The sequence below is a fragment of the Urocitellus parryii genome, chromosome 12, assembly GCF_045843805.1.
Source record: "Urocitellus parryii isolate mUroPar1 chromosome 12, mUroPar1.hap1, whole genome shotgun sequence".
Taxonomy (NCBI): Eukaryota; Metazoa; Chordata; class Mammalia; order Rodentia; family Sciuridae; genus Urocitellus; species Urocitellus parryii.
Genome location: NC_135542.1, coordinates 31,166,820 through 31,181,193, shown reverse-complemented (window position 1 = coordinate 31,181,193; position 14,374 = coordinate 31,166,820). Strand labels below are relative to the sequence as shown.

Sequence of the window (14,374 nt, the reverse complement as noted above, 5' to 3'; positions counted from 1 at the left end):
TACATGATACTCCCCCACCAGAAACACATGAACCCTAATGACATAGAAGGACACAGCTGTATTGCTCAAAGGCCTGAGGCCCAGGGGTGTGCCTAAGGAGCCTGCACACTCAGAAAGAGAAACAACAAACTGTGGGGAATAATGGTTTCTAGGAGCCAGACACATTTATGTCATAGTACATACAATTATTAAAATAGTATACAACATGTCAGTTTTCAATAAATGTCACACAAATGTTGTTTTTAACACATAAGCATATTTTTAAAGAAATGTGTAGAATTTATGAGAAAATAAAATACACAGAAGAACATAAAAGACTCAATTACACACTCCATGCATAGATGACCAAACTCTTCAGTATCAAGATGACCATTTCCCCCAAATTAATCTAGAATAATATTTCATCAAAATTTCATCATGCTTTATTTTAATAAAAGAAGGGATCACAGCAAAAAGTTCTGTCATTCTTCTGGAAGGATAACTATGTGTCCAATTAGCCAAGAAATCTCTGAACTACAATAGCAAAAGCAGCAACTATCATTTCCTGACTCTAATGTATGTGAGTGAACTATATTATTACAATAATAAGGACCCAAGAATCACAACACAGAACATTCCACAGATACATCAATATGTATATCAAAACCATTTGTATTGTTAAGTGCAACAGAAGGGCCTACACATCCAACCACATCAAGAAATGTATTTAGGGCTGGGTTTATGGCTCAGTGGTTGAGCGCTTGCCTTGTATGCAGTGGGCACACTGGGTTTGATCTTCAACATCACATAAACATACAAATAAAATAAAAATATTGTGTCTATCTACAACTTAAAAAAAAAGAAAGAAAGAAAAGAAAAGAAAAAAAAGAAATGTACCCAGGTACTGATGTTCATAAGACACTCCAAGAGAACTTAGACAGCTGTGGGACCCTCACATCAGGAAGTTCTGAATCATGGGTCCAGGGCATAATAAGAACCCAGTGACATAAAGTCTACATGGGGGAAAGTCATCTTGACAAGGTGAGGAGGGACACATGCAAGTTTACACCACCTGAGGTTTTTTTGGTTTTGTTTTGTTTTGTTATGGTGCTGGGGATTAAACCCAGGGGCACTCAACCCCTGAGCCATATCCCATCCCTTTTTTATATTTTATTTAGACACAATCTCACTGAGTTGCTTATGGCCTTGCTAAGTTGCTGAGGTTGATGGATCTTGGGATGCTCCTGCCTCAGCCTCCTGAGCCACTGGGATTACAGACTGTTGTAACAGACTCGGGGCCACCAAGACCAACACCACGTGAGTTTCATACAGATTCACATAAATGTTGTATCTCACATGGGAACATGTTTGTTAAGAGAAATGTGTAGGATTTATGAGAAACTAAAATATATAGAAGTCCATAAAAGACTCCATTACACATCCCATGCACCAGTAAAAAAAGTCATCATTACAGCAATGACCATTTCCCCCATACTTATCTATATTATCCCATCAAAACTGCTCTGCACATATATGAAAATATCACAGTGAATTTCACCGTTAAGTTTATCTATAAAGCAGTAGTTTAAAACTATAAATAAATAGAAGGAAGACCAGGAGAGGAGGGGGAATGGTGAGCAAGGAGGAGAGAGAACGGGGGAAGTACCACTAAAATGGAGCAAATTAAACTCATGCTTGAATAATTACAGCAAATGAACCCCAACAGTATGTATGACTATAATGCACTAATAAAAAAAAATCAGCTTGCTTTATTGTAATGGAATAAGGAACAAAAGAATAAGTTTCTATAATTTGTCCACAAAGTTAAACACATGTTGACTTAGCAGAGAAACCTTTTAATTATAAGAGCAAAAGAAGTAGCTATCATTACTAGATAGTGTATATCATGAAACTATAACACTACCATAATAATCAAGGATTCACAGTATAAAAAATCCATAGATGAATCCATATAATTCTTTTTGTCTTGTTGTTGTTTGTTTATTTGGTACTGAAAAACCAGCCTCTACCTCAAAGCAAAGCCTGTCCAAGGAAGGGACATCACCTTTGTCCTTGGGAAAACCCACAGAGCACTTCTAGGCACATTCCCACCCTGCTAAGTTGTTTATCTACAAATAACAGGAGAGATCTGCTGTGCCAGGTGTCCCTGACTCAGTCAGGCTAGGTGGAGATCCATAGCAACCCCCTAGCAGCCACCAATCAGCATGAGACAGGGAAATACCTGGGATGCCAGATGACCCTCCCAGAAGTTTATGGTGGTTGATAATGTGTTGGGAAGCCATGTAGTTCAGCACATATACCCCTCTTGGATTAAACCAATCAGTTCAAATGAATCCCCCTCTTGTAGTAACCAATCACCCCTCCCCAACTTGTTCCTGCCAGTGAATGTGCTATCATGTTTTAGAGTTGTTATTTGATTTTCCCGTGGTGTGTGATGATTTGCTAAGAGATGCTATGATGTACGTGCCCTGCCCTCTCCAAAGAATGTATAAAACTGCTGCAAACCCTGGGCTCGGGGCCTCTCAGTGTCACCAGTTGCTGTGTGTGAGCGGAGGACCGAGTTAGCTCGCAATAAACACCTCTTTGCTGTTTACATCAATCTTGGTCTATGGTGGTCTTTTGGAGGTCTCAAATTCAAGCATAACATATGGGGGCTAGTCCGGGATCCCCCTAATAAGCCTACCCAGACACCCCGATCGAGAGGTGATGAAAACCTGGCCAGTAAGTAAAGGCATTGCCGATCTGTAAGTTTCTATACTCTGGTTGCATGCAGGTTCTGGTTCTGTGTTGCGTGGTTGGCAAAAGGTCCAGGTGGACACACCGAAGGGCAGCCGACGGGGGTTTGTGGGAGACGTCCCTAGCCCCTTTCTGGGTTCTGAGTGGATTGCCTGTAGTAAAGTATTTTGTGAAGTATTTGGTAAAGTATTTTGTAGCTGACGGATCTGCGGTCCGCCTGAGCCTTTAGTTTCTGGGTAGCAATCCACGACGCGCTGCGAATTCTGTGGCCACGCTGCGAATTTTGTGTTACGTGTGTTTGTTTCTATTGTCCTGTCTGTCTCCACCCCAACACCCTGGCAAGAGAACTAATCTCCCAATCTGGGGTCGTCAGATCCAATCTGAGGGGGATGATCCCCCAATCCCTTTGTCTGAAGGGAAGGCCCCAGTTGGCTTGGGGCCAGCACCCACTTTCGTTTTTTTGACAATCTGAAAAGGGAATCTATGTCTTTGTGTGTCTTTTTGTCTGTGTCTATGTTAAGTGTGATGACATTGTTTTACTTTGGACAGATGCAGTGTCCCAAGTTCCAATCTGCCTTAGATGTGTGGAGGTAACTTTAGCTAAATTTTAGCCTAAGAATGTCCCTAGTATGCCTCTCCTGTAAGGGACCAAAAGTCAATAGAACTGCCAGCTTTTCTGTTCTCAACTTTTACATCCTTTTTAGCTGTGTTTTAAAGAACTTTGATAAACTTTACTCCCCTTTGTTAAGCGAGATTAGGGAAGCAATGTTTTTTTTTCTTACCATAGTTGGCTTGAGTGCACCCACTGCAGAGGGAAATGCCTGCTGGGGATCTAATAACTTTGATATCTCACTTTTTCTTTTTCTCAAAACCCTGTCTTCATTATTAAATTGGCATTAATTGGCTTTGAGGACAGGAACCAAACTTTCAGTCACAAATTTTGGCACCCCAGAGGGGACTTTAGAGGAGTCCCCACCCTGCCTTCTTGGGGAAGCCTAGCCCTCAAACAACTGCAAGCAGAGGATTAACTTTTTGAGACCTGACTACTAGAAAGTTAGGAGATATGCCAGCTTGCCTGGGATCAGACCTAACCAAAGGAGCTAATCCTGTAAGTAAAAGGAGGGACTGAGGGACTCCCAGCAACTGCCGAAGCCCCTTTTGTTTCGGGGAACCTCCCTCATTTCTTCCCTGCACTGTAAGGATTGCTCCATCTCTGTTTACTTAAAAAGAAAGGGACACTGAATGCAGTAAAGTCGCCACACCGAGACCCTTGATTTTACACTTCTGGTTGCCCCTATGTGAGAACATCTGGTTCACTCATGGGGAAATCTATGGTGCCACTGGTGCAGGAGTCATAATGGGAGTTAGAAACCTGGGGAGATTTTTCTCTTATCTGGTCTGTTTTAAATGTTATTATAGATTGTTTCTTGGGGATGATCTTGGCTAAATGTGTATCTAAAAGATGATTTTTTATTGTAACAGTCTGGTATCTGAATGGGTTTTTGAAGCATTGCACAATCTTGCAGTTAAAAGTTGGGTATAGGTAATTGTTTAGTTTATGATTCCAGATAATTCATGCCAGAGAACTTAAATACTTAGGATAGAAAATTTAAAAACTCTAAGTTGGCAAGTAACTCCCAATCATTTAGTTTTATTTTTTCATCAATTTTTGAACAGGGTAGCCTGAGAAGATTTCACTAGGTGTACCAGTGCATTCATTTGGACAAGGAGAGTAAATTATGATATGGTATCTGTTCCCCTCAGTGTATAGGGTTTAGGAAAGGAAAGTGTTGGATTGGGACGTTAGTCTGGCTTATTGAATGACATTGAATAGCAACAGTCTTGGGAATTTTTAAAGCTTAATTTTGGATGTACATGGTAGTATGTGGTTCTTTTTTGGAATTTTTTTTCAGGTAATTTAATGTAACTTAATACTACTTTAGGAATTTCAGAACAAAGGAAGTGGCTTAATGATCCTGAAGGAATTTCTTCTGATGGTAGCTTTTATATTATCAAGCAAGATCCTATTTTCAGTTTTGTGTGAGCAAGTTTTTCTAGTGTAGGAAGATGTAAAGGTATGAAATTTTGTGAATTGTATCTTAAACTTGTATCATAATTTTCAACATCCAAACCTGAAAATTGTGACTTATGGTTAAAATGCCTTAGGCATGAGGCTTCTCCTCAGAATTCCAGTTTTTCTTGCTCCTTCCAGACCTCCGCCAGGACTTAAGTTGAAATGCAATAGAAGAAGCCTGCAAGCTCAGTAGAAGACAGATCTGAGGCCCAAGAGAAGAAAAAAAAAAAAAGTAAAGGTGTCTTTTACCGGAACTCAAACTAGACCAAACCAGAAAGTAAATTGTATGGCATTTACTAATTACTGACCGGTCATTTTTTCTAGGACTCTTGCTTTTCCTTAGATTCTGTATTTTTTTTTTTTTGAGCTCATGATTTTGATCCTACAGACTTAAGTTAATGTGTTTCTGATCACTTCTATTTTTGATCAACTGTGGAGATTTTTTGAGCATTACAATGGAGATTTCACCTGAGAAAAGCTACAAGGCCTTGTGTTATGTGTGCACACTTGTGTTATGTGTTGTATGTCTGTATGTGTGTATGTCCATATATCATGCAATAATATGACAACTGGCAGATATATGAGGAGCCTCATGAAATTAAAAAAATGGATCCAAATATCTTTGATTCACATGATTTAAATGGTTCAATTTAAATTGGGTAAATAGATGGAAGTAAAGATGTCTTTAAAATTAAACTTATAAGTTTTTCTAGGTGTTCAAAAAAACTAATAAATGTTGATGCCTATAAAATAATCTGCCAAAATTCAGAAATTTACAAGGATTATTTAAAAATGTGAACAGAAAAAGAGGTTAACAGATGGAAAAGAGAAATTAAAAGGTTTTAGGTATGGATTTAATAGAGGGAAAATGTGTTTCTGGATAAGAGAGTCTATGTGATTAAGTAAATAAGAGGGTTTAAGTAAGCGATAAAGAAGGTCTCTGTAAATTGGTTATATGTGTAAGTTGTTTTTTTTTTTTTTGAGCAAGTAATCTTAAAGAAATTAAAAATTATACAACTATGGTTAAACAACAACTGTTATTTCTCAATATTGTAGTATGTTATTTCCTTAAAAGCTAAACTTGGTTAATATAAGATCATCAATGTAATTGTGGTGCTATTAATGTGTTCATATCTTCCAGGTATACAAGTCTGTAAGGCAGAAGCTTTAAAAGAACATTATATCAAGCTGGTGTTCTAAAGTTGTATGGTAATTTTAGGCTTAAAAGAAAAACATGTTGGAGATTTATTTATATCATTTGTGTCATATAACTGGACTTCTAATCAATAAGATATGTAAAGTTCTATGTTACTTTGTACACTAAGATACAATTTAAATGTATTTTTAAGTTAATGAGAACCTAATCTGTGTGAAGATTGATATTATAAAACACAAAAGTACTTGCTACTTTTCTACAAAAGGTTAAAAGCTTTAAGCCTTTCTTTAATTCATGTTTTAGATGTGATATTATATCGTGTTAGGTAATATTCATGTGACCTTGAGCAACAATTTATGTAGACTTTGTAAAATGTTGTCTAAAAAGCAAATTTTAGTTGCAGAACTACAGTACTTAAGATTTATGAAAAGCCCCGCCTTACCTGAGATAAGGCTCTGTGTCCCATCTCACAACTGTAAAAATGACAACGAAGGAAGTAGGCCAGATTTCAGTACATTTAAAGTTGTGTCCAAAAGTTGGTTTTTGTCAAGATTACTTGGATCTCAAACAGGGGATATAATGTATAACTCTGCCAAAATTCAAGGTAACTAGCTATTACATGAACTAAATATGTTTTTACTCTTGATAATTTTATTTTGTAGTTTTCTTATAAATGGTCTAAAGATTGCCTGTTAATGTTTTGCAGAGGTACTTATTTAAGAACACACAACCTTGGTTGATTTAAGATAATGAGTTATCACCTACAGGATAGAGAGATAGACATTAAAGCCCAGTACTCTTAATATAAGGCTGTTGAAATTTATTTACTGGATGTTTAAGATTAAGTTTTAAAATTAAAGTTAAATTAAAAGGGCCAAGAAAACCAATATTTGGCTCTTGCCCTCTGAGTCAATCTGAATCTAGGGAACAGGGGACTTCTCTAAAGAGCTTTGCAACTCTGGGCCACATAACCTCCCGATCAGGGAGATTAATGAGACCACAAGAGAACGGAAAGCCAATCAGTGCATTTGCTATGAAGAGGAGTGTCATCAGAGAAGGGAGACATCCCTGATGCTTCCAAGGGAAGCCACATGGTCAAGCTAGGCCTGGACCCATCCTAGCGCAAATGGCACTAGTGGAACTGAGAAGCTGCTGTAAAGTTCCCCCAGGACTCCCAAGGAAACTCAGCTGACTGTTAACAATAGATAGAAAAAAGTTAGTTTGACTTGCTTTGCCACAACCCGGCTGGGCACAGAATCACAAGCCACTCAAGCAGGAACAAAACTTTATTTTTAAAAAAGCCGCCAATACCCCGTGCGCGTCTGGCTAGCAAGCTGGTCCACACACGTGGGTGTGTCTACCGGAACCGGGGGCCCAGACCTCCCCCGGAAATTCCCTCCTACTATCCTTCCCCAACCAATGGGAACTCTCCGGGAGTCCCGTAACATGAGTCCCCGTAGCAGGCCGAGGTGAACAGCAGGAGTCCAATTTTCATATGAATGTAAATCTTAACATAATCATATCATCTCAATGGCTAGCTGGCAGTCACCTTAACCAAAGGTGCCATGCATCATAATACTTTGCTGTGGCTCCTAGCATTGCTTCATCTTAAACACCTAGCAAAGACAGTTAAAGCCAAAAACACAGCTATTTCTGGTCATTTTAAATAATAATAATAGTTAAATGTAACTTCCAAGAATAAGTAAATAATAAAAAAGAGATTCTTAGGCAGGAATGCCTGATAACTATCAAAAGGAACTGCCGGAATAGTTTTTAGTTTAAGGCCTACAGATATTTCTAACCTACACAGGTAGGCTTGGTGTTTGCTAGTATGGTTATCCAGCCCTAAGTAACAGAATTAAAGGTTTCTCTATTAGACACAGAGGTCATACTAGTAAAAGGATTTTGCAAGATCAGATGACATTAAATTATTAAACTGTATCTTAAGGGGAAGGACATCTGTAACCCTAAAAGTTAAATGTTATGTTTACAGTCCTGATAACTGGGGATGTTAAAGCCTGGAAAGGGAACTTCTGTACAGTGACATGATCTAGCTTCTGCAACATTTAGTCAGTACTCATGGTTTTTGTTTCTCTCATAGAAGCACCCATCCCCAGATGATAACCTGTTTTTCCCCTACCAGACTTCAAATGGAAATGACTTCTAAAAGGGAACTCATGTCCCCCACATTGTCGTCCCCCATGTCATCCCCCACATCGTTGAGCCCCCTCATGTTCGACACCCCTTTTCAACTCTGAAGCAGCCAGAACGAGCCGTTGCCCCTTCTCCTTAGAACAATAAAGAGTTTCTAAAATTAGGGAGGAATGAAGCCAGAAATAGATAGGCAGTGCAGATAGGTAAATTGAGTCAGGTTGGATCTAGGAACCCAATTTTGAGTGAGTCTGGGAAGTTGAAGACTGTCCCCTGAGGATTACTGTTTAACAAGATGTAGAGCCTGCCCAAATAGGCCCCAACTGAGGGAACCATGATTGGTTCCCAAGTTTCCAGACAAAGGGGGGAATGAAAAACCAGCCTCTATCTCAGAGCAAAGCCTGTCCAAGGAAGGGACATCACCTTTGTCCTTGGAAACAACCCACAAGAGCACTCCTAGGCACAGTCCCACCCTGCTAAGTTGTTTATCTACAAATAACAGGAGAGATCTGCTGTGCCAGGTGTCCCTGACTCAGTCAGGCTAGGTGGGGATCCATAGCAACCCCCTAGCAGCCACCAATCAGCATGAGACAGGGAAATACCTGGGATGCCAGATGACCCTCCCAGAAGTTTATGGTGGTTGATAATGTGTTGGGAAACCATGTAGTTCAGCATGTACACCCCTCTTGGATTAAACCAATCAGTTCAAATGAATCCCCCTCTTGTAGTAACCAATCACCCCTCCCCAACTTGTTCCCACCAGTGAATGTGCTAATCATGTTTTAGAGTTGTTATTTGATTTTTCCCGCAGTGTGTGATGATTTGCTAAGAGATGCTATGATGTATGTGGGGGTCCCTGCCTTCTCCAAAGAGTGTATAAAACTGCTGCAAATCCTGGGCTCGGGGCCTGTCAGTGTCACCAGTTGCTGTGTGTGAGCGGAGGACCAAGCTAGCTCGAAATAAACACCTCTTTGCTGTTTACATCGATCTTGGTCTCTAGTGGTCTTTTGGGGGTCCCGAATTCAAGCATAACAATAACACTAAAATGGAGCAAATTAAACTCATGCTTGAATAATTACAGCAAATGAACCCCAACAGCATGTATGACTATAATGAACAAATGAAAAAAAATCAGCATGCTTTATTTGTAATGGAATAAGGAACGAAAGAATAAGTTTCTATAATTTATCCACAAAGCTAAACACATGTTGACTTAGCAGAGAAACCTTTTAATTATAAGAGCAAAAGAAGTAGCTATCATTACTAGATAGTGTATATCAAGAAACTATAACACTATCATAATAATCAAGGATTCACAGTATAAAAAAAATCCATAGATGAATCCATATAATTGTTTTTGTCTTGTTGTTGTTTGTTTATTTGGTACCAGGGATTAAACCCAGGGGTGCTTAACCACCAAGCTTCATCCCATTTTTTCTGAAATTTTATGTAGAGATGTGGTCTCACTGAGTTGCTTAGAGTCTTGATAAGTTTTTGATGCTGGCTTTGAACTCCCAATCCTCCTGCCTCAGCCTTCAGGGCCTCTGGGATCAAGGTGTGCGTCACCCAGCCCAGTTTATTGGCATCAGATCAATATTGGCATCAGATTCACCATTTTAGGTCAGGAGCCATTTTATCTAGAGGCTTTTAAATTTCCATTTTGAGGCAACACTGCTTAGCTTCCCACAAGAACATTTGAGCTCTGAAGGATCCAACCCCACCCTGGATTATGACCCAACCCCTAAAGGGCTTAGAGAACTCCTCCTCCAGCTAAATCCTGCCCTGGGAGGGCTGAGGCTTTGCCTCCTGCTACTGACAATAAAGCTCTGGCTTGGAATTCCGGGGTGTGGCCTGGTGTTTGGACTTTGCCTGGACATTGCAAGTGTCCTTTCACGGCTGAAACTTGTACTCTTAAATCCAGTAGAAAGGTCTGTATAAATCCGACCATATCTAGGCCAGTCTCAGCAACTTAGCTACACCCTGTCTCAAAATAAAAAATAAAAAGTACTCACGTAGCTCCAAAACAACCACTAGCAAAATTAAGCTTCTCTTCTTGTCAGCAAGATTGTTACAAAGAATGTCAGCAGTATTTTTCCTCCAGAGCGCTCACTGTGGGTTGAGCTTGCTCTTTCTTGTAAAAGCCAAGTTTGCAGACAGGTGTCACAGACTGTCTCAGGGAGCTTGCTGAACAGAAGCTTCGCTTTTGTTTCCCTTGGTAACAACCTGTGTCACCTACAAATATGGGATAAGGAGTAGCTGCCCTGTAACCACGCACTGACTATAAATCTCAGAGAAGTTCTCTACCAGGGTCCCCGCATTGCTCCCTCTGGAGGCTGCGACTTAAGTAAACCTGCTGCCCGCGAATTCCTCAGGTGCCGCCCCCTCCTCCCTACATCAGAACCAGGGATGGAGCTCCTGGTAAAGCACCCTGCGGAAGGAAGGTTGGGGAGGAGGGAGAAAAGGCAAGAAAGTCAGCTAGCTCAAGAGGACGGCGGCAGCGAGGCCCAGAGCCACTGCTCCTCTCCTGCAGGAAAATCCCACTTGGAGAGACTTCTCAGACCGCCATCCCACCTGTCAATCACCACCCACCCGGGAAGACCGCGGCTGCTGACTCTCTAGGGCTAGCTGAGGGGTGCAGCAGGCTGGGAAGGAGCTCCGCTGCCGATAAGCTCCCGACCTAGCTGGCCAGGGGGACTGAGGGGGCGCTGCCAGGAGGAGGGCTCAGGCCGCGGAGCCCGGAGTCCCCAGCAGCTCCTGGCCCCGCCGCAGCCAGTCCCGCGGTTCCAACGACCTCCCTCCCCGGGCTCAAGAGGCCCCGCCCCGCTCACCATTTCCTGGCGCTCAGGAGCCAGGCGGCCACCAGGGATCTTCAGCACCCGCAGGGCAAAGCCAGCGGGACCCCAGGGCTGGCCACGGAAGCCGAAATCGCGAGAAGGGCGGCTCAGAAGGAAAGGGCACGGCCAGACGCGGAAGCCGCCCTGGCTGTGCCGGGATTGGACGGTTCTCCCCGAGTGCTCTCTCCACTGCACAGGGCTGCAGACCCGCCCCGCAGGCTGAGCCCAGAGAGCTTTCTTTCCGAGTGACAGTAGATGACATCCAACCTAGGAATCAGTGAGGCCAGAATGACAGGTTCCTGGCGGCAGCTTTTACTTTCCTCCTGATGTCTGTGAATTGAACAAGAGGGCCTCAGACTACAGCTAATCAAAGGCAAAGTTTCCTCTTAAAAGAGTGATCTAGCAACTCCAGAGGACGTGTGCGATGAACCTCGCATACAAGGTGACTTCACCTTATGAATTATATGTCTGCATTGTATTCACTGGAAATAATATAATAATATAATGACTTTGCAATTTCACTTAACTTTCCTGCTCTCTCACCCTGTGAGTCTGCAGATTGGCCTGGGAAGCAATCCCCTAAGGCAGCAACGGCCAATGAAAATCCTATGTGAATCACAAGGGTCATTTAAATTTTCCTAATATTCACATTAAAAAATTAAAACAGGTGAAATAGATTGTAACGACATAAACCAATATATCCTGAATATTATCCAGATTATTATCGTTGTGCTAATGTAACCCCAAAAGAATAGTAGCAGGATTTCTTCTTTTTTTTTTTCTTTCAGAGAACTCACTATGGTTTGAAGCTTCATCTTTCTTGTAAATGCCAGGTTTGCAGACTGTTGTAACAGGCTCTGTCTCAAGAGAGCTTGCTGTAAAAACGTTATTATTTGTTTTCCTTGGAAAAACCTGTCTGTCCCAAAAATTTGGGACAAAGACTCTCTGCTATGTAACCACCCACTGTTATGTAAACACTCACTGAAGATGAATCTCAAAGGATTTATCAACCCTGGATCAGAGATTATCCAGCCTTAGTTCCTCTGGACCACTAAAGCTAATCAATCTGCATTGTGCAAATTCCTTGAGACTCAGACCTCATCTGTCCTGCATCAGTTTGACCCATATGAAATCATCAATGAAGCATATGTAGTTTAGGAAGTATATCCCCAAACTCACTGGACTTAAAGCCTCCAGCATATCTCATTTTGTAGCAAACACATTCAAGATTTGACAGCTATAGGTGCCCTGTCCTCTGAAATGTGAAGGGCCTGGTTACCTGTTTTTTATGACAGAGATGAGGGACACAGTTTCTTATTAATAATTCTCCTCCAACCCAACCTACCAGGAGACAGTGCCCTGAGTGAGGACAGGGAAGTGTCCATAGTAGGTCACTCTCTCCCACTGGAAGGTGGCCACAGGTCCATTCCCATTGCAGCTATCAGAGAGCAAACAAAGGAAAATGGGGTCCTAGGAGGTGGGGGACACATGTCTTCAGATCTGTCCACAGACTTGACTCTATTGTTTCAAACATGAAATGAATACTTCTTATTTGACAATTTGGCCTTAGACCTAATGGCCAGGCTATGATGTCTGTTTCATGCTGTGGCCAAAGCCCCATGGCTAATTAGCAGCTGGACTGGGACTCAGCATGAGCTGTACCTTATTCCAAAGCCAAAACCCCTCCACCAGACCAAAGGACTCATGCAACATTGCTTATTCTCAAAAAACTTGGAAAGTGACAAATATTTAAAAAAAAACAGCACTTGTGATTATATGTATATGGAACACAGTTCTATGTGTTACACATCATAGCACAAATGGAACCTTCTTATATACTGAGTCATCATGAGACTCCAATTCCAGGATCCAGGGAAACTTGGTTCAGTTTACATCAAGGGCAAACACCAGCTAGAATTAATCTCAACTCCCCTTTGCAAATAAAAATATAGGCTGATTTTGAAAATGTGGTAGGTTTATGAATTATGGAACAGGCTGCTCTAGAGGGATGTAAAAGACTACCAAGTCCTATGATTCCAAACACAGATGGACATGGGCTATACAGAAATGCAGGGAAAAAAAAACTTCTTTATTGTAGGCATAGAATCAGAGGAGGGCAAGGGGACCTGTGATTATTGGCAGTGCCATGAATCATCTGATATAGGAATCTGGAGTTCAGAGCAGGAAGATTCAACATGTTGTATTTGGGCGTGTGGATGGCATTAGTCCCTATTAAGAAAAGGTTATAGTAAACTTGCAAAAGAAAACTGGTATGAGTGGCAGATAGTGGTGAAACAATTATTATCTGCAAGGTGTCTTCCAGGGTTTTGTCCATGATGGAGCCACAGCACATATGTGTTTTATAGTCTCCATGAGGATCTTCATCCAACTGAGTCCTCCAAAAACATCCCCAATACAGGGAAAACGTAGGCTTCTACATGTCAAATGGCTTCTTGGCAGTATGCATCCCAACTGGGAACTGCCCAGACAGGACTGTATGAAATTCCTTCAAACTTGCTCTTGTAGGGAGAAAACCTCTCTCCTCCATATTTAGAAGTAAGCACCTAGAGAAAACATTCCAGGAGAACCTTTGTCTTAAGAGGCACAGTTGCTTGTCCTTTTATGTTATGGAAGGTCTTCAGAGACAGAGCTGTCACCCCAGGTTCCTCCTAGCGGCAGATGCTTGGAGACTACAGGTGCAACAGAGTACATTACAGGGTCCAGAATCTGACTCGGGGAAGAACAAACCTAAATGACTGAGAATTAACTGAAAGATGACTCAAGCTGATCAGCTGGGAAATTGGAAATGAATGGAACAGTGTGATTTTATTTGCCACATGGACAAGAGATTGGCCAAAAGTAAAAAGGAGGCCAAAGCCCAGGGATTTCTGCCTGCAGAGAAGCAGTTACAGTCAGAGATTTCTGGTGGTAATGTAAGAGCTGCAGCTTCAATGTGACCATGCTCTGCCTGTAGCTACTGCAATGTTACATGTGCATATTCTTTCACTCAGTATTCCCTTTCTTCAGATTCTACCCTCATTAGGAAACCAGTTTACGTTTTCAGGTGAATTGTGTCCCCTCCCTAAATCTCATGTTGATGTTCTAACCACCCAGTGCCTCAGACTGTGACTGTTTGCACATATGATTCTTAAAGACATAATCAATGTTTATCTAGTTATTCTGTGTGGGGCTAATCTAATTAAATCCATTTGTCCCACTTATAAGAAGTGACAATAAGGACACAAAGGAGCATAGAAATAATGTTGTGCAAATGTAGAGACAGAAGATGGTGATACATGTCAGAGTGGGTCTCAAAAGAAATTATTCCAGGTCTGGGGTTGTAGCTCAGTAGTAGAGTGCTCGCCTAGCATATGCAAGGCCTTGGTTCAATTTTCGGCAGCAGATAAAAAATAAAAGTAGGGG

General features: G+C 41.4%; 1 protein-coding gene across 1 annotated transcript in view; it reads right to left on the bottom strand.

The window, feature by feature from the left end:
- LOC113197221 (uncharacterized) overlaps positions 1–11,041 on the bottom strand; it is a 38,283-nt gene extending 27,242 nt beyond the window's left edge. Inside the window, exon 1 of the mRNA XM_026409460.1 lies at positions 10,946–11,041. Coding sequence (XP_026265245.1) covers positions 10,946–10,948 — 3 coding nt within the window. The 5' untranslated portion in view covers positions 10,949–11,041. The remainder of the gene's footprint in view (positions 1–10,945) is intronic.
- Positions 11,042–14,374: the final 3,333 nt, after the last annotated feature.